This window comes from Equus przewalskii, chromosome 1, assembly GCF_037783145.1.
Source record: "Equus przewalskii isolate Varuska chromosome 1, EquPr2, whole genome shotgun sequence".
Taxonomy (NCBI): domain Eukaryota; kingdom Metazoa; phylum Chordata; class Mammalia; order Perissodactyla; family Equidae; genus Equus; species Equus przewalskii.
Window position 1 is genome coordinate 111345455 of NC_091831.1, and position 25764 is coordinate 111371218.

At 44.5% G+C, this 25764-nt stretch overlaps 1 protein-coding gene across 1 annotated transcript in view; it reads right to left on the minus strand.

Moving 5' to 3' along the window:
* Nucleotides 1–4249: 4249 nt before the first annotated feature.
* Nucleotides 4250–25764, minus strand: part of ATP10A (ATPase phospholipid transporting 10A (putative)) — a 179836-nt gene continuing 158321 nt past the window's right edge. Inside the window, 10 exon segments of the mRNA XM_070572238.1 lie at nt 4250–4529; nt 4531–5109; nt 5252–5439; nt 5916–6020; nt 6099–6179; nt 7759–7959; nt 11617–11742; nt 13656–13732; nt 16338–16665; nt 22180–22364. Of these exon segments, the coding sequence (XP_070428339.1) occupies nt 4499–4529; nt 4531–5109; nt 5252–5439; nt 5916–6020; nt 6099–6179; nt 7759–7959; nt 11617–11742; nt 13656–13732; nt 16338–16665; nt 22180–22364 (1901 nt within the window). The 3' untranslated portion in view covers nt 4250–4498.

A 25764-nucleotide genomic window follows, 5' to 3' on the forward strand; every position in this document is an offset into this window, starting at 1 on the left:
CTATAGCTTTGTAGTATATTTTGAAATCCAGGAGTGTGATACCTCCAGCTTTGTTCTTTTTTCTCAGAAATCCTTTGGTTATTCGGGGTCTTTTGTTGTTCTGTATAAATTTTAGGATTCTTTGTTCTATTTCTGTGAAAAATGTTGTTGGAACTTTATCTGATAGAGATTGCATTGAATCCTTTTGTGTTTTTATCGAGGCTTCCTTAGATGGGCATGATAGATGAAATCATTGGCCTTTGGTGATTGAATACATTCTCTAGCCCCTGTCCCCTCCTCACGGGTCAGGGTGGAGGTTAGCAGGTGGGAGGGTGGTAGGACTGAAAGTTCCAGCCCTCTGATCACATAGCTGGCTCCACTGGAAACCAGCCCCCATCCTTAGCTGCTTTCCAAAAGTCACCTCATTAGCATAAACTCAGGAGTGGTTTAAAGGTGCTTGTTATGAATATCAAGACACCTTTACTACAGGAAATTCCAATGGTTTTAGGAGTTCTGTGCCAGGAATGGGGACAAAGACCAAATATATATTTATTATAAATCACAACATTACAGTGGGCCTGAGGGAAGTTTGTAAGAGCAGCATCCTGGATGGTTCAACTGATAGTTCCAGATAATAACAGATCTGGGTTGGCAAATCCCAAATGGGCCTATAAGAAGCCAAGAAGGTTGAGAAAGGAGCTGTGTAGGGCATGTGGTTCTCAGATCGCCCGTGGGAAGCAAAGCCTGAGGAGTGCCTGGAGCCAAAAGGCAGATAAGACCCCAGGACCTGCCCCAACTGCCTACAGGGCCACCCTCTCCAGAAGTTTGATATTTGATTTCAATTTCTTCTAGTTTTACCATGGTTTGAGCTCTTAAATGTTTTAATTTATTTGGAATTTATTGCTATGGACATAAGATAATGAATTATTTTTCCACATTGTTGACCAATGCCAGTGTGATTAAGTAACTATTTCTCTTTCTTACTGATTCTTGATCATGTTTTAAAGCATAAATTAAGTTCTTGTATGTAATAGGATAAATTCCTGTCATTTCTAGCCAGTTCTATTTACGTATCATTTCTTGAATTATTATTATATTAAGTTTTAGGGCTTTATGAGATATTTGACTAGTTTGGTTTCTCCATTACTTCCATTTTTCAGAATACTCTTTGATGTTTTTGCCTGTGTATCTTGCCAGATAATCTCCATATCCATGCTATTAATTTCAAAAATACCTAAACAAGGAGAAGGAATAAAAAAGAACTAAAAATTTTAAAAGGCTATAGAGATTATGTTTGGGACGCAGCACCTTTACAGTACTTAGCTTTTTAACCCAGAAATGAGGCAGGTCTTTGTAGTTAAGACTTTGGCTAACGTCTTCGGAAACTCTGAAGTTGTCTTTATACTTTTCGAGACTATTTCTGCATTTACATTTTTATTAGTGTTGATCTTATATTGGTGAGTGAGATCTTTTCTTTCCCTTCGTTGTGCTCTGTAGGAAAGCTACAGTTAGCTTTCCTCATAGCCAATTTATTGCTTCATCTTATTAGTTCCGAGACCCTTTTAATTTATTCATTTGGACTTTTCAGGTATACAACCACATTATGCTTAAGTAACAATAATTTGGTCTCTAATTTCAATATTTACTCTTTTTAAAAATTCATGTCCTATTGCATTAGTTCAGAAATTCCAGAAAATATTAAATAATAGTGGGTTATAACAAGTAACTTTCCTTTATCTCTATTTTAACAGGAATGTTGTTAGTGTTTCACTATTAACATTTATTCTTGGATTCAGCAAGCATGTACTGAGTGCATTCTAAGAGCTGGGTTCTATGCTAGTGCTTGGGATATAAGGTGAAGAGAACACAAGATCCAGCCTCCAAGAACTTAACACTGGTTTGGGGTTTGACACAGGCATTCTGTTTAAGGTCAAATAATTAGTCCAGCCATGTTGTCACCAAGAGCAGAGGCAGCCTTAAGGAGCCAGCCTTCTTATCTATTTTAGGTTTGCGATTAGGATTGGGTAACATATTTACATAGTGTTTTTTTTTTTATATGAAGATTAGCCCTGAGCTAACATCTGCTGCCAATCCTCCTCTTTTTGCTGAGGAAGACTGGCCCTGAGCTAACATCTGTGCCCATCTTCCTCTACTTTATATGTGGGATGCCTACCACAGCATGGCTTGCTAAGTGGTGCCATGTCTGCACCCAGGATCCGAACCGGTGAACCCCGGGCCACTGAATCAGAACGTGCGAACTTAACCACTGCACCACCGGGTGGGCCCCTACACAGTGCTTTTTTGAGATAATCATGAAATTCACCTCTGTAGGATGCTCATTTTGATCAAACTTAGTTGTTCATGATGGATTATTATCATAGGCTTTTATGAATATTCTTCATCCTAAAGAGCAGCTAACTGCCAACGCCTTTCATGATGTTTGTTTCTCTTAAATGGCTTTAGTATGTGTTTTCCCAAAGCCACTTCCTGGATCATTCCACTTCCCAAGAGGAAGTATCTATGGAGAGAAGATGTCCTTTGGAAAGAAGGTAGGTTGTGAGTGCAGGAAAATCTAGAAGCTGGGGCTCTCAGATACTCTGGTATCTGAGTAAATATCCATACAGTTCTTGTACTTTATGCATACAGCCATTACCTTAATTCAGGAAACTGTAATGTTGTACCTCTTCCCAAGGAAATTCTTTTCATATGTGTTGCTCCAAGAACAGATGAGGTAGCCTCAGTCATGGGGGCAGGGTTGGGATTGTGTCACCTTCAGTCCTGGGCATTGCTGGCTGCTGAAGCCTCCTCCACTCTCTCGTCTCTCTTTCCCCTCTAACAGGTCCCAGATATTCATCTGAGAATCCACTCATGCAGCCCAGGTACTTGGAGGGAAGCTGACCTCTCTCCCAGCTCTAGCTGGGAGCCCCAGCAGGACATTCCCCTTAGTTTGGCAGTACCCGGTTTAAGGCTGTCATGCAACCTCTGTGGTATGAGGTGAAGGAAACCAGGATTCTGCTTGGAATGTGGAGAGTGGTGCCTTCTCTCTCCTCTGGACAGTGTGATGTGAGCCTATGTCCTGGGATGGTTCCAGCCATGTCATCACCAAGAACAGAGCCAGCCTTAGGATAAAATTGACCCCAGAAAGCTTAGGGCAGGAAGAATGGAGAAAAGCCCCGGGTCTGAGTTGCTGATTTCAGTCATGCTGAGACCCACCCTCTCTCTGGCCTTGCACACAGTGAGACTTGCCTTCCTTTCTGTCTGACCGGATGAGGTGCATCTTCTGTCATGTGCAATAAGCCACACCCACTCGATAACCAGACATTCTTCCTGTATGCTGTGCTCAGGAACTGCTCAGTCCTGAGACCCTCCACTCTCTGTACCTTGCTGTTCTCAGGGACAGGTAGACACAGAAGCCCTAAGCAGGGAGCACCCTACGCACTTCACATCCCCAGCTGAGCAGAGCAGGCACCTCACTGCTTGGCAAAGTGCAAAGAGAGGGCTCCGAAGAGGAAATAGTGTGTAATTGCCTTAGGTTTTTATAATTTTTCCCTCTCTTTTTCTCTATTTGGAGGCACAGAAATAATGATTCATAAGACAAATGTGTAAAGATACACACTTAAAAAGCCTAGCCTCTTGGCAGAAAGGGCTTGGGGGGTGCAGATGACTGGTGCAGGGAGCTGTGGTGTAACTCAGTGTCACAGCGTGACAGTGTGCAGCTACCATGTCACCTAGCTGTTTCCTTTTTGGTGTCTGAAAGGACTTGCCATGAGGAAGTGTCCTTGGCACTCAGAACATGCTCTGTTAGGTCACAGATTAATAACTCCACACAACAGTGGCAACTGGACACACACTCTTTGCTAAGTGAAGTTGTTTATTGTCAGGATTTTGACAAGCAAGACTCTACACAGGAACCATAATACCCACAAGGCGATCTTTATGAAATGCCTGTGTCAAATTGAATGGTGGAATGAACTTCACGTATGTGTTTTTCTTGAGTTCTCATTTTCAATTTTCTGGGGGAAATGGAGCCCCCGCTCTCCCAAGGTAGCAGAATCGGGAGACAGACTGGGGGGGGGTCTGCTGTTGGGGGCCACATGCTCGCCCCTCTGTCACCTCCCCTCACTGCTGTCCACACCCACCCAGGTTCCCGGTGCTCACACACACATTTACACATGGGGAAAGCAAAGGTCACGCATGTTGTAGAAAACCAATCGTACTGCATTTTCTTATAAAATGAGATGAAAAAATAAATCTAAACACACTTTTCAAGTGTCACTCTTCTTTAAACTTTATGTATGTTAAAGTTCTTATTTTTCTTTCCAATATACTCTACTTAGAACTTTTAAAAAGTATACTTTCTTTTTTGGTACCTTTTGTTTCCCGTGTTAGCCTTTGAAACATATAAAATACATCTCACTAGAACTCTTCTGTGCAAATAATAAACCATCTATGTTATAAAAAAGGCCATTTCAAGGTTTTCACAGTGGCTGCTGTCAGCTGCAGTCCCTGGAAGATGCTCCTAGAAGTAGTCCGTGGTCTGCCCGTTTAAGGTCCTGTTCTGGCTGAGGGGCGCTGGGCAAGAATTCGCTGTCCTGCTTGTCCATCTGTAAACTACCTCGGGAGAACTGTAAGACACTTCCCAGCCTGCTGACCAATGAGAGGGAGGAAATCCAGTTGAGTGAGCTGAAGGTAGGCAGGTTGAAGATGGACGACAGGAGGGTTGTCCTACTGGTGCTGGTGGGTTTTCTCTTGGAGTCCCCAGGACACCCTTCCAAGACAGCCTCTTCTGGCAGGGAGGACCCTGGGGTCTGACTGCTCAGTCCCGCCAGCAGGGTGTCCTCCCTCAAAGGTACGCCCATGTCCACTGTGCTGGGCTCCCCGCTGGCCTCTGGGGAGCAGGATGGCTGTTGCGTGTGCCAAGACACCGGCAAGGTGCAGTCCTGGGAGAGGGGTCCAGAGGTACTAACGCTCTTCTGTTCCGCCGGTTCAGTTCTCATTTCTCCTGGGAGATGTCCCTGAGCAAAGGTCTCTTTGGGAGCATTGAATTTCTTGGGGGACTTCTTGGTGAACTGGCGTCCCAGCTGAAGTTGGGTGGGGAAAAGGCTCCCCTGCAGGGCTTTGAAAAACAATCTGGAAAGAGCATATAAAAAAGTCAGCTATCGCTGTGGTGGTGTCTTTGAACTTTCTGAGACTCATACAGCGCAAAAACACAGATTTTAAGATGCTCTCAGAGCTCACTTAGTACTTGAGAGACAACATCCTTGATACCCACCTGGGCAGCAGCGCGGTGACAGACGTTAGGAGACAAGTCAAGTAAAACATGGGGTCGCCCATTAATATTTGCATTGTCCAATAAGGGTTGGACGGAGGATAACAAGTTGCACACGAAGCATTGTAAATCAAAGCCACAGTGAAAAATAGAAGGATACTGAGGCCACAGGCTGTCCAGTTGAGCCAGGTCTGAGGGGGAAAGAGAAAGACAGGGCTTTTATTTCAACAAAAATGCACTGGTCATCCGTGAGTGGGTGTGATGTTCTAAGAGCTTAGTGAAAACGGGGGTCTTGGCATGGCTGACTGGTGGGGCTTGGGGAAGCCTCGGGAACCTGTGGACCACCCTGGACACAGGTGAAGAGATGGAAGTCACGGTGTGAGAGAAAGGAGAGAGGGAAGGGAAGCACGTGGTAGAGGAGGAGGGAAAGAGGACGGGAAGGAACTAAGTGCTGCCAGCAGAAGTGTGGGTCATGGGCTGCAGCAGCTCCCACACCAGGGGCTTGAGCACATGTGGCCAGCCCATGGATCTGTGTTCTTTCCCATTACAGTGAGGCTGGCTTTGTAGTCCCCTGTCTGCTTAAAAGCCTTCTAGATCTCATGGAATCTGTATGGAAGAGTGGGACTGGCAGCATCAGCACCCTCTGGACCACGCCTGCCATGCTTACCCATGTCTTGGTTTCAATACCCAGGTGCAGCAGGAAGGTGAACAGTGCGATCGCCGTGATGAGGGTCCCCCAGGTGAACACGTCTGTGTCTGAGTCGTAGTAGGCCTGAAAGATAGCAGTGCTCTGTGCCTGTGGGACGCTGTATGAAGCTGATGGGAAAGGCTGTGCCAGGTGCCAACTTACCAGGTAAGGAACGAAAAAGCACACCAGGCTCTGGAAGGCAGCGTCGGCCATGTTCAACCAGAATGTACGCGGCCGATATTCCTGAGACACAAAAACCAGCACAGAGATTACAGGGAAGTGCTCATCTCTTCAAATATGTTTTTCATCATGCTACAGGCCAGTGACGAACAAGTCATGCACCCCAGGGAAACCTGCTCATTCAGGACTTTGGAGAGGGAGGTCCCAGAGGGCTGGCAAGAAAACACTACACAAATGCCTGCCGAAGCACCTTCAGCTGAGTCACCACTGACAGCATCTGTACCACAAGACAGCCACGGCAGTTCTAGGTCAACAGTAGGAAGATGAAACTGCTAAGTCCTATGAGAGAACATTTCCTTAGAGGAGACACAGAACCTGGAAACCAGGGCATCCTCCTCCAATTTGAGTCCTTCTACTCCTACGTGGTCAGGGTTTTGTCTCCTTTTGTTGGTGGATCCCCTAGAATGTTTCTTAAAAGTGAGGCTTTTAAAATTAGATCATGGATATGTTTTAATGTTAAAATAAAAAAGCTGTATACTAAGGGCAAAAATGACCTTGATAGATGCTGAGTCTTCAGTACCTGGGTGACTAAATTTGTGTGTGAGTTCCTGAGCAGCTGGCCGGTACTGGCCTGCAGAAAATGCACTGCAAACAGACAGAAGGAGAATCTAATGAGCGCCTATGAAAGTCCTGCCTAGGCTCTTCCTGTTGGTCATCTAACCACAGGACAAATGCCCTGAGTCTTGGTCCCACAGCCAGCCGAACAGATGAGGCCTGGCTGAGTAGAGGCGACAGTAACAAGCAGAGGCCTTCCTCACCTGCCTGACCCTCAGTCACCCGCACCCATGCTGCCTACTTGGTGGGAACCCAATGTCAACAGAGATGACCAGGGGAACTCAACTCATAAGTAAATGAACTCTGAATTAGAGTATATTGTAGGAGGTATGGGGCTCCATTCCCTTTGCACACATTTAATAATTCCAATTAGCTTAAGAGAAGCATTTAGCTGGCTTACATTGATGGCTGGCTGAGAATAACTGGTAATTAGCATGTCAATCTATGGCATGCATTGATGCAAACATGTATTTACATCTGTTTGTATTCACTTGTTCTTTCAACAGTTTCCCTAGGGGTTTATCTTCTTGTTAATTCCCATTCAAAATAAATCACATTTTTGGGGGGATTGTTTTAGAAAAACCCCTGCCAGGCTGCAGAGATCCCATGTGACCCTGATGTAGATTCCAAATGGGCTTTCCTTGGGCTTCTAGAGATTCTTGGTGTGGATACAGTTCTCACCTCACTATACACTTTTTTGAATCCTCCTCTCTTTTTTAAGCTTTATTGAGGTAAACTGACATACAAAAACTGCACACATTGAAAGTAAACGACTAGTTGGGTTTGGACACATGCATACACTCACGATACCATCACCACAACCAATCACCTCCCTCGGCTTAATGCCTTGCATAGGCAAGTAGACAGAGTTCATTTTTTTCCTCTTGCTGGTCAGATTCTAGGATTTTAAGAATCTGTCTCAGGGTGTCCATTTAAAGGGAGATGTAGGGACTTGCACTTTCCAGCAGCTGAGCGTGGTGGGTGGGAGGCCCAGGAAACAGGAGGTAGAGGCAGGAGGGAGCCTCACCTCCATGTGCTGGCCACTCCTATAGAGCTGTGGCTCAGTCAGCAGCACATAGGCTGGCACGTCCTTGTCCAGCACCCCAGTCACGAGCTGGGGAAGCGATGAGAAGAGCAGATTAAAGAGGATCAGATACCACTGGTCAATCATGGTGGATGCAGAGAAGCCACAGTAAAACTGGAACCAAAACAGGAGGCCCACGAACATCTGAAATCAAGCCAGAAAGAGGGGAATGAGCAATTCTTCGTTGCCCTTGCAGATTCTCATCCGAGAGATCTAAGGGTTTTGCAGAGTTTGACTATAAAGATCGAATTTATAGGCAGCAGTTTCCTCCAAAGACAGTCCTAACCTTGTTGCCTTCTGTCTCTCCCTCCACCTCCTCCCTGTGCTCTTCTCATTCCCCTCAGTGTGAAGGACTGGTAGCACGAGCTGGGAATTCCCATGATCAGCCCTTGGAGGGATGAGCCGCAGATCATTAATGGAAAACAAAAACGGGTCCAGCAAAGTCTGAAGGCTGCTCACATTTCAAGAGGACCAGCTGAGTACATCACCCATTATGGTTTTTTCCCTAGTATTCCTCCTCTGTGACCCTAAACCAACCTACCTGTGCCATATGCCAGGTCTTTCCTCCCTCTTTAGTTATATACCCTTTTTGCTGAGGAGCAGTGAGCAATTATTGGCTCCCACGGCAGAGAGGACACAAGCATGGCAGCGAAGTCAATGATGATACCAATATTGCTGCCTTGACTAAGCCCTGATATCCACTGGGCACTCTGCTGGCAGATGAGTTACAGGCATTATTGCTGGTTCTTACAGCTACCCTCACTTTGCCAAACAGGAAAGTGAGGTTCAAGGAGTTGAACAGCCTCCTCAAACCCATGCTCAACAGGAGGAGGAGTTGGGTGGATCTCTTCTCACTATTACTAGATCACTGAGTATCAGGGGCCAGAGTGCATTTATATGAGGGGCATGGCAGTTTAGCAACTGCCAAGCATTCTTAGAATTATTAGCTGTGCAACTTGGCACAGATCATGTAACCCCTCTCTGCCTTAGTCTCCTTGTTCATGAAATGGGCATACCAATGATACTTAGCTATGGGGTTGTCATGAGGAGCAAATGAACTAATGCATTTAAAGTACTCACAAGAGATCCTTGCACACTGTAGGCACTCACCTATGGTTTGCTGTTGTTACCATTAGCAGTAAAATTATTTCACTTGAGGCTCAAGCAGCCAGTGTGCTTACCCCATTTAGAGAAAAGGAAATTAGGTGCAAGATATTAAATTATTTGACTATGGTCATTGTATAAGTAATAAGCCAACTTGTTTACTCCTGGACTCTGGCCTGACAGACATGGACAGCCCCAAGAGAAAACACGGTAGACGAACATTCTCTGCTGGGCTCCATAGACAATGGCCTTGGTTTTGTTTCTGCAGTGGCCACAGTCTACCTATCTGACCTTGATTCAATCACTTAACCTCTCTGAGCTTCGGTTTCTTGACCTGGAAATGGCTTGAGATATAACCTATAATGATATAACTTTGATATAATCTATAACCTATAATGACATATTCTCCAGGTCCTGTTTCGGCCTAAGATTTAATGCAACGTTTCCCCTCCACACTGAAAACGGACAAACTTGGATTTTTCATTGACTTTCTTCCCTTTCTCACTCCCACGGCTGACTTTCTCTCACCCACCCCGACAGGCTTAGCCTAATGAATCATCAGTGAGCAAGTGCAGTCAGGAGAACGAGGAGGAAAAGTACTTAGATAATGGAGACTTTTTTTCTTGTACTACCAAAAAGCCTTCTTCCCAAACCACTGTTGCTATGGAAACTTTTCTTCTCTGTTCTTTATTGGAAAGGAAGGCCAACTTATTCCTAAAATTAATGACTTTCTTACTTTGGGAGGCAGAGTGATCATCCTTGAACTCCTCAAATAGATTAAGTGCTTGTTAACAGTGGCCCTGCATTTTTTAAGGAATAAAAATAAGCACCTCCTTCTTTCTGTCCTCTCCGTTAGCTCAGATTCATCTGGTGGGCAGGAGGCTCTGCCCACTCCAGGTGGCCACTCTGGCCCTTGTTTGCAACTGAAATGTTGAATGCCTTCCCCTCAGTCTGAGAAATTTTCATTAGGAATTATGAGGAGCAAAGCTCAATTCCCAATGTTGTTGTTTCAGATAAAACAAAATCCATAGAAGGCAAATAACTTGCTTAAGAGCGCACAGCTAACGAATGACAGAAACAGGGATAAGATTCTGCCCCGACCAACCCCACTCACCCTTACTCAAGGCACCTGTCCACCCCTTTGGGAGCTGGGAACCTCTAGGTTTGCAATTGTGTGCATAGGGCCTCAGTGCTGGGGATGCAATGCCAGGTGGTCAGAAGTGAGGGGGAGTGATCAGCAAGGACAGGGGCAGCGCAGCCCTGCCTCGCTTGGATACAGTCCCAGGCAGAATCTAATCTGAATTAATTTCCAGAACTCAACCTATCAAATCAGACAGGCCCTGATTGGTCCTGAGCATTTGTATTCATTTGCTAGAAGACATTTCAAAAAATGGTGAGAGTGAGGGGGCAGGAGAGGATGGAAAAAGAAAGGTAGGTCTAAATCTCCAGAGCAAACAATTAAGAACATGAGCAAGAAGTGTACTGATGGCAGCTGAGAGTTAGCATGGAGATTTTAAATGGAATTACATAAAAAAATAATAAAATAAAAAATATATCTTTTAACGTATTTTATTCTTTTTCAGAAGAGTACAGGATGATCTTCGCTGTGGTATCCAACGTGGTAGATTTATGGGACTACTCTGGAAGGTCACTGATGCCAAGAGTTTACTTATTTTGTCTCCTTGTTTGTACATTCAACCACAAGCTATCAGAGGCAAGGGCAACAAGCCCAGGAACTTCTCAGCAGAATGTCCACACCTCACTTACAAGTAGGGCAAGTTCTGAAGTGGCCATGCTGTCCATCAGGGAGAGGTATGGAGAAAGACTCCTGTCTTCCAAGTACTTAGTAACGAAGGAACTAAGAGTCAAATGTGAGGATCCATGTGAAATGGACCAGAGCCCTGGATCAGAGCCCCTGGAGAGACAGAACTGTCCTCAGCCAATCAGGCCTGGACCTGACCTGACTGAAGGGGCAACTCCAGACAGAGCTGGCCAGAAGGGGCGCATGTATCCTGAGAGCACAGGAGAGACTGTGGCCAGGTCCTGTTGGCGGTTCCCTTCCTGCCAGGCCCAAGCCTACACCTTGACCTGGGACTCGCTTGCATGGCCTGTTGTGGGTGTGTCCAGAGGGAGGCCATTCAATATCGAGATCATAGTGTGACAACGTGCTCCTATTCTGACTCCAGGGCTGCCAATCACACACCTACTTATCATTTCATTTCCCTGGCCACTCTAGAGAAAGCAGTGATTGGAGGGCTTCTATCTGTGGACACCTCAGCAATCTGCTCCTGAGAAACACGTTAACACAATGGTTAAGAGCTTAGGGGTTGGACTGGATGGACGGGGGTTAAACGTGGCCTTGACTGCTGACTACCTGTGTGACCTTGTGCAGACCACTAGACTCATGATCACTCTACTTTTCGTTCTAAAGCACTAAGTGGATGTTCTTGTTTGATCTACCTGTTTCCACAACCTTCTCCCTTAGAGGAGCAGCTACCCTTAAGAGCCTGTGAGCTAGACATCTGAGCCTACAGGGTGCAAGGCAAGGCCAGGCCAGGCCTGGGGTAAATGCACAAAGGCCAACCAATGGGAAGCCGTGAGGTGGCCCGCTGGCTGCATTTGGGTGATAGTCCTATGAATCTCAGGTTAGGCCTTTTGATTCAAAAACCCTAAAGACTGGTGGTGTCAAATACCTACTGTGTTTTTGTAGAAGAAATACAGCACCATGTTGGCAAGTCGGGAATAGCACCAATGTCCGTGAACAATTAAGAGTCTCTGGAGGTATCGGAATCTCGGCACTGCAAAGTCGCTGGCCATCACTGCCTTGAAATGGAGAGGAGTTCTCATTATTGGTGATGTCTCACTCCGCCTCATGTCTGTCTTATCTCCCCCGAATTCAAGGTAGAACATGGATGGAGAAATCCAGTTTGGAACACGGTGTGCAGGTGACTGCCAAGGCTCGCTTTACCATTGTTTCCCTTATTATCTCCTTCAAATAAAAAAATTCAGTCTCGACAAGCACTCTAGTTCAGGGATATCACCTTATAGGACTCATTTAAGATTTCCAATACATGTAATTGATTGATTTTTAAAAGTGTTTGCTTTGTCTTTCCCATGCTTTCTTTCATAAGCCAAAAAAAAAAAAAAAAAAAAAGCGGAGATGAGCACAGTTTCCCTGCTTTTCTCTGCCCTCTGATATTTTATTCATCTAAAACATATTAGGATCTCAACCCAAAGATGAACCAAAGCTGTCCCTTTTGTACATGTCACAGACAGATGGTCAGCTGTCCTAGGAGGTGCATTTTGGGTCATTCTCCTCAGGAGTCAGAGGCGATAAGAGAGGCAAGGCCCATGGCTCCACTGATATCCTCGTAACCCAGTCCCAGGACGGCCAGTGCGGGGCACTGGACGTCGACAGGAGGGAGTGGGGACAGCAGGCTGCCCCTGTCAGCAGGAAAGATGTGTTGGGGCAGGAGCTCCCCTTCGCTTCCTTGGGCACAGTGCTCTGCACAAGTAAGCTAACCAGGCCAGACCAATGACATCAAAACGACACCTTTTGTGCCCAGAAAAACTTGGAACATACCATATAATGAATTTCTCTATTTGGAAAAAAAAATCAAAGAAAATGTCAGGAAAAGACAGATTTACACTTATCTTTGGAGGGTTATTCCATACAAAAATGTAAGTCTGCTTTTAAAATTTAACTAATTTCCCTACATTCAAATAACACCCAGAAAAGAGCACAGCACACTTGAGGTATTCCTTTCTGTGAAAGACAGTAACGTCTTTAATACATGGCAGACGTTTGAAGCCTCAGAACTTCTGCTTTTTGAACTGAAGGATTTAAAAGAAAATACTGTCTCTATACTTCTTCCTGTTAACACATAGGGGTTTGAAGGGCTTTGTGCATTCCTTAATTTATTATTCACCATTTATTGCATTATTTATTTCATTTGTTTCATTATTCATCCTCTCAAAAATCATTTATTAAGACCCTTCTATTGCCAGACTTGGACCCATGAGACAGGGTCCCTTCCTCAACAGAGTTAGTCTAAAAATTCAGCCGAAGGGATGGTTGTCAGAAAGAAGTTAAAGAGAGGAATGCGAGGTAGACCCCTAGACTGTCTTTGAAGAAGCTCCAGCCCTTGGGAACTGCAGATGAACCCCTCCTACCAGGCCGTGCCTGCCTCTCCAGCCTTCTGCCACTCCTTCCCACATCCAAATCTAGGTCCTAAACCCAATGCTTGCCCTTCTGTCAAGGTGGCCTTCCCAAATGCTTCCAGCCAGGTTAGACCCTCCTGTGAAATATCCAGCACAGAAAATAGTGTTTCTCTTTCATAGCACTTATTACAAATTAGGACTATTTGTGTACATTTAAAAAATGTCTTCCAAGGATGAGCCATAAACAGCCAGAGAGAAGGCAATGACTCACATTGCCTTTCTCTGCTTCACTTACTCCACGAAAATATACTTATAGACATAGGCAGACATATTTACTGCACATTGCTTCATAAATAGGAAGCTTCTACTTCTTATCTTCTACTTATTCTACTTATTCTTCTACCTTATCTTCTACTATTGGCTTAGCAGAAGGCGAGTATCAGTTGTATTGAAGGCCAAACCTTTAGCTTTGTCAGACAGAGCCAACAGGAAAGCCAGGACAGATTGTGGCGTGACAGGACAAGGGGCCAGTGAAGGCCAAGTGGCCACACAGGACAGCCCTGATTGGTCTTTACCTGCATGCCCTCCTGGCCTGAGATTCCCACACCCACATCTGCCACCTGGATCATGCTGACATCATTGGCTCCGTCTCCTAGAAACAGCACAGGCAGGAAGAATCGTTTAAGTTGAGATGCACAGGATCAGATCCTGTTGGGTTGATGGGTCTTTACAGGGACCGAGTCCTGTGAAAGGGTCATGGGCAGAGCGAAGAAAAGGCACTGCAGTGTCTGCCCTGAGAGAACTGAGTGAAGCTGTCAGAACATGGTGTGAGGTCTGGAACTACCAGCCACACTAGGAGATGTTGGAAAGGAGGCTGGAGTTATCCCTTTTTATTTAGTATTCACTCTACATCATTGGCTCATACACCAACAGAGCCCTTAACACAGTGTCTGGGACAATGAAAGATGCTATCATCACCTTCATCATTATTATTTACTGAACTACCCTGGTCTTTATCTCATGTACAGCACATTAGTCACAGCTATTCCAATTCATACTTACAGGAGCAGTTTTCTAAACTGAGAGAGGAGGCTAAATTCTGCCCCGCAAACAGAAGAGTTCTTTCTGCACCTTATTACCAGCTAGCTTATTAGCGACTATGCTCACCTGTGGGCTCTCTGAGGGGGCAATAAAGGAGAACTTCTATTTATTCAGTCAAACTGCCAATAGAAACGTGTAGGAACACAGGGCATAGGTCAGAGCTCTCGACACCTTTGGGGAAAGGCAAGCAGAGACTTAAAGTCATTGTTACTCAGTGATAGTGACCATTCTTGGAAGGGGGCAGCAGAAAGGGCCAAAGCATGGAGAATCTCTCAAGCTGCAAAAATCCAAAAGCACAGTTAAAGTCAGAGTAGCTCATAACATGCCTACAGGATGGCTCTCTTCTGTGATTTTTCCGTTCTTTATTGCACTGAGTCCAACACCAGCGATCAGTCAGTATTTGTTGAACTGAAATTCTGTGAAGCAATAGCAGTCTCTACAGTTCTTCCCAGAATGTCCCATTCACAATGAGACACGGCAGCCTCCTCTGTTCTCTGTATCATAAACCACTGGATGCCTGGGAATGGATCACATCAGTGTTCTAACTCATGGTCAAAGAAACGAGCTAAAGTTCTGAGGGGTCATTTCTTTCCCTTTCCCTTTTGAGATTCTATTTGTTTCTTCTTTTCTTTGTAACCAGCCAAAGCTTCATCTCCATTTTCTTAAATGAACACCACACATCAGTGATTCAGTGGCTGAGCCAGGCACTGACCAAGCTGTGACAATGTGGTTTATCAATCACATCTTAAACCAGCCTTACCAGGGGGACACGGATCCTCATGTCACCACTTAGGACAGGAACTCAGAGGAGCAAGGTTGGCGGTGAGCATGCAGACATGCAGACCCAGCCTGAAGACTCCTTAGCTCCTGCCTCCAACACTTGCCCAGGGAGACCAGAAGGCCCTCCAGGCACATGAGGGCAAAGGTGGTCCTGAGGCAGCTTCCCTCAGGAGGGCCCCACCCCCGGAAGAGCTGCCTGTCTTCCCTCAGCCTGAACCAGGGGACCACAACTGAATATGTGCTCACATCTGTGCCAATCTCACTCCCCTCCATGGCCCTCAGGATTTGCAGAGCTGTCTCCATGATGATCACATTAAGGCCACCAGACCTCGGACCCAGGTTCTACACTGGCCTCAACTCTGTCCTGATGAGGTGTCCCATGTGCCAGGGTGACAATCCTCACATCAACAAGTAGGGGCTGTCACAGACCTTTTGCAGAAAATACTGTAATTATTACTGATTGGTGAGGATGTTTTATTTCAGAGCCAACTCTCACCTGGGTGTGGCTTTTATATGCAGGCAGACCAAACTTTATAGCTGGGGATCATGGGGATTACCCTTTCCTCAGGCTACCTGCAGCCTTTCCTGGTTCTCACCAGCATGTGGCACTGCTGAGTCCCTGAACCTGGCTGGAGAAGACTTGACCCAGCTGTGGGTGGGATGATGCCTTGCAGGGGCAGGTCAGCACCATGTAGCACTGGAGAGGAACCCAGAAGGCTCTCCAGGCCAACAGTCTGCATGGAAAAAACACCATCAAACACACAGTCGTTAAGGAAATGGCATAACATTCAGCAACTATTCATATCTTAGGATGGATTTATTTAATTAGATGCTTGTCTTGGAACAATGAGCAAAGTAAAGCTGACAAGAGGCAATGGGAATTCTGATCACCAATCAAATCTGTGGATCCTTATGGCATTAAGAAGCCTTAGACTCCAGGTGGCTCATGGTGACCAGAAGAACTCGCAAAGGGCCTTCTTTCTATGCTGGCCTGGGATAATGCTTTGTGTGCAAGACTCTGCTATCGCTGTGGCTGTCTGGGATGGGCAGTTCTCTAGTCTCCTGTCTCCCAGGAAACAGTAAAAGCTCCATCTTCTTAAACCACGTTGTATTACTGACCTCCTAGTAAGTAGCTATAACTGTTGTTAATCTATTTTGTGGCTTTCACATCTAAGCTTTATATTTGGAACAGGCTGCCTGTTTCATTGCACTGGGTATGATTTTGTGAGTAGAAAAAAAAGCAAGGAATCATTTTCCCATTTTATAGTATAGCATGGAAGGGGTAGGAAATTCAGGATGCATCAAGAGGAAGCAGCTGCAAGAGATGGGGGCTGCTCATTCACACACAGACTCATCAGGTCAGCCTCGATACTTGCCTATGGCCAGAGTCATGGCCTTGAGCTTGCTTCTGACCAGCTTCACCACCATGCTCTTCTGCAGGGGTGTCGACCGACAGCAAAGGACTGACCGGCACTGCTTAGCGAGGAAAAGAAATTTATCCTCTAGATTTTTCTCAAGGGCATAGGCCAGACTTCTCCCATCAATCACAAGGCTTGGACTGGGGTCAGAAGTGGTAGACGTGGAGGGGGCGCCGAGAGGGGAGAATCCCACGCTCATGTTGTCCATAGTCTTCTCAGGAGTGCTGCAGGGGCTTGTGGACCGCACGTAGTGTAGGCACTGGTCCAGCAGGGCTGCGCATGCCTCCTAAAATGGACATGAGAGGACCGTGCAGTTCACTTGGCTGCATGCAGACCAGGTGACCCTCCCCACACATCTGGGTCTGACATTGTCCAGGGCATCAGGCTGCAGGTTCTGCCCAGAAGGCCTCCCTCCAGAAACTGGGAAGTTAGTTGAAGAGGATGACTTTCCACAGAGAAGAGAACGAGCTGGTCTAGGGTTTCTATAAGATTTTCCTTTATTTCCCATTATACCCTGTAGAGGTTGAAAGAGAATGCCTTCACTTTGGGAGGCCTAACAATTTTGTGGCTAGATTGCTCGCTGATTAGGCAGAAGGGGCCTCACATGTACTTCTCCATAGTTCTCTGAGGTCCTCATTCAGCCCCTGAAGAAGTGTAATCATCAATGTCTCTCTAAGCTCTCCAGCTGACCAGGAAAATGACGTAAAAAAAAAAAAGCATAATTACTAAGCCTTTTAATTGGCAATGCTCTTCCAAAACTCTATCTGAATTCCAGAAAGAAGAGGAAAACTTATGGAAGAATCTGCAGGTCAGGGGACAGAGACATCGGAAGGACAGCTGTTTCCAGGAACAGACCCACTCTGGGGAACTCAAATGGTTCCTGGTCCTCCATGGGCAGTGAGCCCACCGAGTTAGTGACCAGTTTCCTACAGAGTATGGAAATCAAGCTGTGTCCAACAACTTCTTACTAAGGACCTTTTATATTTAGGAAAGTGAGGGAGACCAGAGAAAAGAGGATTGGAGAAGACAGTTAGCAGCCTTGGGGCGATAGGCAGGCAGCCAGACATGCAAACACACATAGTCACACACACTCATGACCACAGCAAGTCGCAGATCAGAAGGTGAAAAGTGTTACTGGATACAGACAGGGAAAGATTTGCTTCCAGCGTGGGGTTGAGAGTGGTAGCAATTGGGGAAGGCTTTGAAGAGAATGTGGGACCTCAACATAGCAATCCCTGAGTTCCCTGGTCCTAGCACAGAGCACTGACAAGGTAAGATGGAGCAAGCACACACCACCCTGTCTCCCTCACTGATGCAGTGATGGCACCTGGACAGAATTCACAGAGCACTTATTCAAGGACTCTGGAAGGAAGGAAGTAGTAGCTGTTGGATTAGGGAAGAAAACCAGCATTCCAAGCACAATGACCAGGTGGCTGAGTTTTCCATTTTCACTCTGGCAGCCTCTGGTCTGGACCCATCATAGAACCTGAGAGTGGGTACCAATGCAGGGACAGAGGGAGCTCCAGGAGAAGCCCTGCGGGTCTGGTTGAGGAATGGAAAAAGGAAGTCCCCATGCTCAGAGAAGATAGAAGAAATTTCATTTTAATTTATTTTTCTCTATTCTCTTGACCCTAGCCCCAGGCAATTTTCCCATGGTGGCAGTGGAAAGAACAGCAGTGGCAACAGGACTGTCTGTGCTGAAGATTCTGAGGGAGATGGACATTCTCTTCTGTCCGTGAAGCTGTGGTCCCACAATGGCAGGATAACTGTTGCCTTCCTTCTTTCTGTTCAACCCTCACTTGGCCCTGGAGGTAGATGTCAGTGCAAAGTACAAAGCAGAAAAAGGTCACTCAAACCCCAGCTTCCTTGACATAGGACTGAAAAGGGGAGTCCCAGAGAATGGGAAAGTACTGGAAAGACTGTGAAGAGGGAGGAGCTTGGCTAACTGGCCCCATGATGTGGTTTATTAATTCCTGCGCTCACCCACAAGCTGTGCACTCATGGACATAATCCTAAACAGCATAACAAAGACTTTTCACAATTGAACTCTGGGGTACATTGTTACTCAAATTGCAAACTGACCTCAGGGTGGCAAAAATGTGAGACAGATTCTAACAGCTGGGCAAAGGCTGAACAAAACTGACACTGAAACCAACACAGAGGCTGTTGAGAGCAGGCAGCCTGAACTCAAGAGGGTTGATCACCTGTGTAAAAAAAATCCACATTCTTCACAGAATTAAAAAATGACCAGAATGTCATTCAAAATGCCCACAATATAACCCAAAATTTATCAGCACACAAATAACCTCAATGTATGTGGAAAAAGACAATCAACAGAAGCCAATGCCAAGATGACACAGATAGTGGAATTATTTGGCAAAGGCTCTGAAGAAGCCTTATTCTCCAAGAGGTAAGAGTGGGCATTCTGGAAATGAATGGAAAGGAAGTCTCAGGAAAAATATAGGAGATATAAAGAAGAACCAAATAGAAATTTAAAAAACAAAAACACATTAACCAAGATAAAAAGCTCACTGGATTCTAAATAATTTATGTAGATACTCTGCCCTCAAGGAGGGAGACTACAACTCCACATTCCTTAAGTGTGAGCTATACACAGTGACCTCCTTCCAAAGAGTACAGTATAGAAAGGGGTGAAAGAATTAGTTTACAGTGGAGAAACCTGACAAATATAACATTAACAATGATAAGCCATGTTGATATGATGTACCGTTGATATCATGTGATGAAATGATGAAAATGGCATTTTGTCTGTGGCCTTCTTCCCCTAAACCCACTGCCCTACTCATGAGAAAAACATGAGACAAATTCCAATATCAGGGCATTCTACAGAATACCTGACCAGTACTCCTCAAAACTGTCAAGGTCATCAAAAACAAAGAAAGTTTGAGAAATTGTTGAATCCAAAAGAGCCTAAGGAGACACAATGACCAAATGCAATGTGGTATTCTGGATGAGATGCTGGAACACAGAAAGAACATTAAGTAAAAATTAAGGCAATCTAAATATAGAATGGATTTTAATAAGTAATAATTTACAGATGTTAATAATAGGAAACATTGAGTGTGGATTACATGGAAACTCTCAGCACTGTCTTCACAATTTTTCCTTAAATCTAAAACTGTTCTACATATATCAAGTTTATTTAAAAAAAAAAAACTCACTAAATAGGATCAACAGCAAAATAAAGATAACGAAAGAAAAAGTCAGTGACTTCAAAGAGAGATCAATAGAAATTATCCAATTTGAATAAGAAAGAAAAAAATTGAAAAAATGAAGAGAGCATCAGGGATCTTTGAGACAATACCAGAAGGCCTAACATTCACGTTGTCAATCTAACGAAGAAGAGAACATGTGGTGCAGAAAATGTGTTTGAAGAAATGATGGCTGAAAACTTACTGAATTTAATGAAAGACATAACCCCACAGATTCAAGAAGCTTAGCAAATCCCAGAGTATAAATCTAAAGAAATCCATGCCAAAACAGTCATAATCAAACTGATTAAAACTAAAGACAAAAAAAATGCTCAAAAACAGCAAGAGAAAATGATTCACTAGTCACAGGGTAACGATGATTCAGATACTGTTGATTTCTCACTAGAAACCGTGGTGAAATAAAGACATTCTCTGTTGAAGATAAGTAAGAGAACTTGTTGGTAGGAGACCTACTTGAAGGGAAGTGATAAAGGAAGCTCTTTCAACAAAAGGAAAATTATGCTGCAAGGCAACCTGGAAATCAGGAATTAAAGAAGAGCAACAGAAATTGTAAATATTTATGTAAATATAATGGACTGTTCTTTTCCTCTTGAATTCTTTAAAATAGGCTTTTTGATTGAAAGCAAAAATTATAATATTATCTGACGAGGATTTCAACGTTTGTAGCTATAATATATGACACCTACATCATAAGGGGAAGAGAAGACAGACATATGCAGTGACAAGATTTCTTCATTCCACTTGAAGTGACAAACGACTGATTCAAAGTAGACTGAGAATTTAAGTATGCACATTAATCTCTAGAAAAAACACTAAAAAACTTAAGTGATGTTGAAGAAACACAATAGACAAATTAAAATAAAATACTAAAAAATGTTCAAATAACCCAAAAGAAGATCAGAAAGGGAACGGAGAAACCAAAAACAGAGAATAATAAGAAAACAAAAAATAAAATGGTAGAACTGAATACAAACATATTGATAATTAGACTAAATGTAAATGATCTAAGCATATCCATTAAAAGGGACTGTCAGAATGCATTCAAACATGATCTACCTGCCAAAAAAAGCCTTATTTTGAATGTAATGCTATAGGTAGATTAAAAACTAAAGGATGGAAAAAGATACACTATGCAAATACAAATCAAAATAACTGAGTGACTGTGTTGGGGCAGAGAGTAACTATTTTAGGATTTGCAGGTCATTCGGTCTCTGTTGCAACTACTCAACATTGCCATTATAACGTGAAAATAGCCAATGATTGTACATAAGATCAAAGGCAAGGCTGTGTTTGAACAAAACCTATTTATAGAAATAGGTGATGGGCTGGATTTGGCCCATAGGTCACAGATTGCTGAACCCTATTATATAAGAATTAACCATACCATCTACAAACTGGATCTAACTGATCCACCAGCCAACAACAAAGCAGAATACACCTTCTTCTCAGGTGCGCGTGAACATTCACCAAGACAGACCACACCCTGGGCCATTAAAAAAATTAACAAATTTAAAAGAATTAAAATCATAAAAAGCATATTCTATGACCATAATGAAATTAAAACAGAAATCAATAACAGAAAGACAACAGGAAAATCTCCAAACACGTGGAAATTAAACAAAACACTACCAATTTTAAGACATAATAAAACCACAGTACACCATAGTATTGGTGAAGGGATAGACACATAGATCAATGGAACAGAACAGAAAGTCTATAAATAGATCCACACAAATAGAACCAATTGATTTTCAACAAAAGTGTAAAGACAATTCAATGGAAAAAAGACTTTCAACAAAAGGTGGTGGACTAATTGGACAGCTACATGTAGAAAAGTGAAGTTTGACTTAAACCTCACACCTTACACAAAATTCTACACAAAACAGATTGTGTCTAAAGGTGAGATATTAACCCAAAAAATTTAGGAGAACATATAGGAAACATATTTGTGGTTAGGCACATCTTAGATCTGACTACCTAAAGGATGATCCATAAAAGAAAAAGTTGATGAATCAGACATCATCATCCAGCTTGAGGAGACGCTTCAAGTGGGAGCTCACTGGAGGAATCAGAGCCCAGACCAGGATTTTACGAGAGGTAGGTACTCCCTACATACTGGGGGATTTAATTAGATAATGTGACTGGATGAAAACCTTCAGTGCCCATTGGGCCATCCATGAGACAGCCTACATTGTTGTGAGGACTTTGATGTGTCCTGAGCTTCCAGGTGATCTCATGAAAAAAATTTCTGATACTGTTGACATGGATACTTTATCAGGAAAAAGCAGGTTGAATTTTGCAATAATAAAGCCCAGATGTGTGTTCTTTGAAAGAAATCTAAGAAATTCCAGCAAATTCCGCACCCTCCAAGGCAACAATGAGCATGTTCTAAGTGCCAGAAACATAACACAGAGGTGCAAACAGAGAGGCAGAGGGAAAAGGCCCACCTCACAGTGGATGCCAGCAACGGAGGCTCCCTGGTGGCCTTCCCACAGAGCTCTGCTGTGGGTGCTGGCCAGGCACGTGGCTGCCTCAGGCAGAGCAGGGCCTCCTCCCAATCCACCTACCCGGGATTCAGCATTCAGGGTGATGATGTCCTCATCATGGTCCAGAAGTTTGCAGGCGTACGCAATGTTAATGGCTGTTTCTTGTTTGTCACCGGTGAGAACCCAAATCTGAAGTCCTGCTTGACGCAATTTAGTAATGGTTTCGGGGACTCCATCCTGTAGGCGGTCTTCAATCCCAGTGGCACCTGGTCAAGTGTACAACAGCGTGGGTGAGCCCACTCCTCACGTGCCCCCAGACCCTGATGGGGTGTGGATGCCATATACCAATACACCAAAGATGTCCGCATGGCCCTGTAGACTGGGATCTGCTTGAGATCTGACTCATTTGGAAGCACTCTTTGATGACTCATCATTTCAGGACAGTGGTGGACACTTACAACACCTTTCTTGACTTGACACAATCGAGGATGCATAGGAAGAACTGGGAGGCACTGAACAGACTTCCTTGTACCTACAACAAAGCACCTTCAATGCTTTCTAACTTTTAACTTTATAGATAACTTGGAAACAAAGCTTGTGGGGAAATGGTGGCAATGACCACATTCTGAGGGATGGAAAAGTTTTAAGAATTACCCATCCCACATAAAGCTTCTGGTGAATGACATCCACAATGTTTGCTCTCAGCGATGCTCGAAACAGACTGCACAGGCCCATTATTACTTGAAAGCAACATTATTTTGAATGTACTTTCCCCACAAATACAACGAATAAGAGGCGAGTTTTCCATTTAGGTCTCAGGATATTGGTAAAAATATACCACTCAGTGGGAAATGTGCTCTCTAGGCCAGCCTCAGTGTTTTCCTCTGTTTCCAACTTGGTGAGATGGTCTCTACCTTCCCTCTAGAGGTGTGTCATTGACTGAAGGCTCCTCATCAGCCCTGCCTTTCTCTTTTATGCCAAGCTGTTCCCTGTGCTGGGACGTGGCTATGAATGTGTCCCCTCCAAATTCATAGACTGAAGCCCTAATTCCCAATGTGACGGTATTAGGAAGTGGAGCCTTTGGGAAGAGATTATGTTATGAGGGTGGAGCCCCCACGAATGAGATTAGTGTCCTTATAAGAAAAGACACAAGAGAGATGATCTCTCTCCACCATGCAAGGATACAAAAGGAAGACAGCAATCTGCAAACAAAGAAGAAGTTCTTTATCAGGAACCAAACTGGCCAGTACCTTGATTTAAGACTTCCAGACTCGAGAATTGTGAGAAACGAATGCCTGTTGTTTAAGGCACCCAGTCTGTGGTATTTCACTATAGCAGCCCGAAATGACTGAGAAAAGCCCATTCCCTTTCTCCTCCTAGAAAGGACCAGATGGCAGGCACAAGGAGGATGGAGTCAAGGTATAACACATGTACAAAAAGTGCCCATTTCCTAAATGATACCCTTCATTGTGCTTTCACAAATCACACATACGTGTAACCAAGGTCAGGATAAAGAGCTCCTCAGAAGCCACCTTCAGGGGCAAGTGTCTTCTGTCTTCCACCTCATGCACCCTGTGTGGTGTGTTGGACCTGGGCCTACCTCCCACTTGAAGAATGCACCAGAATGTTAAGTGGGACCTTGAGAAGGACCCAGAAAGGAGGAGGGGATATCGTACCCCAGCTGCCCTCTGCTCTGAACCATGGAGTCCCCATGGGACGGACCAGGCAGAGGTGTGGGGTTCGAGGTCTACTTAGGAATGAGACCGCATTATGGTCCATGCTCACTGTGAACACCTCCCTGACCACTCAGGCACCAGGAGGCCATCTGGTCTTGGCCTCTCCACTCTCGCAGCCCTCTGGCTCTAGCACGAGGAAGAGTGTGTGCCTGGTCTCTGACTCCCTATCTTCACCATCCAACAGAGTCGTCATTGTTCAGCGCATCCTAAGTGTCATTTCTTCTGTGACATGTTCCCTGACATCTGGTGAAAGAGGGTAGGATGATCAGGCCTGCTTCCATGTGTTCATAGTGCCTTGTTCATACTTAATGCTAATAATAATGATTATGGAATAATCACAATGACAGCTAACTTTGATGGATTGCTATCTGCCAGATAAAAATTTGGGCAGCATCCCTAACATCTGAGTACTACAATTATCCCCATGATACAGACGTGGAAAGCAAAGGTGAGGGAGGTGAGCCTGCAAGGAAAGGGCCAGGATTCCAGGCACAGTATGTCTAATGTCCCAAACCTCTGAACCGCACGTCTGCTCTGGGATAATTCTTCCATGATGGTGTGGTGATTCGTGTATAACTCATTCAATTGTCACCCTTCATTAGACAGCAACTTCCTACAGAAGAGACCGTGTCTCCTGTCTCTGTATCTTGGCCACTCAGCCAGGGCCCCTTGGTAAATGCCCACCAAGAAAGAAAGCAGGGAAGGCCTCACAGATGAATTCAAGGGCAGAGGGAGTTTGCCCCTTTATGGAAGACCTAACACCTTGAAAATATAACTTATTTATTTCAGGACTTAATTGGCCAAAGTAACGGGCCCCCCACTGGGTCACTCAACTGACCCTCACCTATATAAAGTGCAGCTTTGAATCAAACACAGAATATTATTGATATTAGAAACAGAGTTAGGGAAAGTATGTTTGTCTCAGCATGAAATATGGCTGAGGATAAAGAGTAAATACGAGGGAACAGTCCTTTTAAAATGATCTGGAAGCACAGCATCTTTCTCCAGCTCTCCAAGGTAGCTGTTGTTAATATAATGTATGTGACTTTGAGTAAATGCCACCTTCTTTACAACCTGATCCTCGGGAGAACCTGGCATTTTGGGTATTATAACAAGGGTGCAAGCTAGTGCCTCCAGGCCTCCCTGTGCTCAGATATAGGCAGCTGTTAATGGGAGGGCAAAGCTTTCACCAACTGAGGAGTTTCAGATGACACTTGGAGAAACTAGCAAGAGTGCGGAGGAAAGTGAGCAGAACATTGTCCTTTGAATTTAGGTTCTTGGCCAGAACATTATGGAAAATAACATTTCAAGAACACAGCATGAATGATAGTCTTTCCTTTGTGGTTCTCTGATGTTATTGAACATGAGAACCTAAATGAAAAGATCTAGAAAGGGGTATTTGGCTTTGGGATATTAAAAATAGAAACAGCTTACTTCACATTTCTCAGAAATGAATCTGAGGAGCTGGGACACAGTGCCAGTGGATAAAGCTGTAGGGAGCATGGTGGTGGTGGCTCTCCTGTTTTCCAGCTCAGGCCTCATCCTGAACCATAAATATCCCAGGCTGCAGGAGATGGTATGTGTTTAACAACCAGCTTGCAGGAAGAGGCTGTCTGATGCACTTGCCCCTTTCTGTGATGGAAATACCCTCACCTTGGCTTGGATTTCAAGCTAGCAACATAGCGTCAAAGGCTATGCAACGTTCCTGAAAATTCATGCAACACAGCAAACAGTGATTGCAAAATTTCCAAAAATTTATCAACAGGGTCTCACCAACAGGCATGAGCAGGCCCCAGTACACTGCTGGTGCCCACTATGGACAGTCCAGTGGTTCCTATTTTTTTTTTAAAGTAGCACTTTCTTTTTTGTTTTTTTAAATGAAGATTGGCCCTGTTCCTAATCTTCGTCTCTCTTTTGTTTCCTCCCCAAA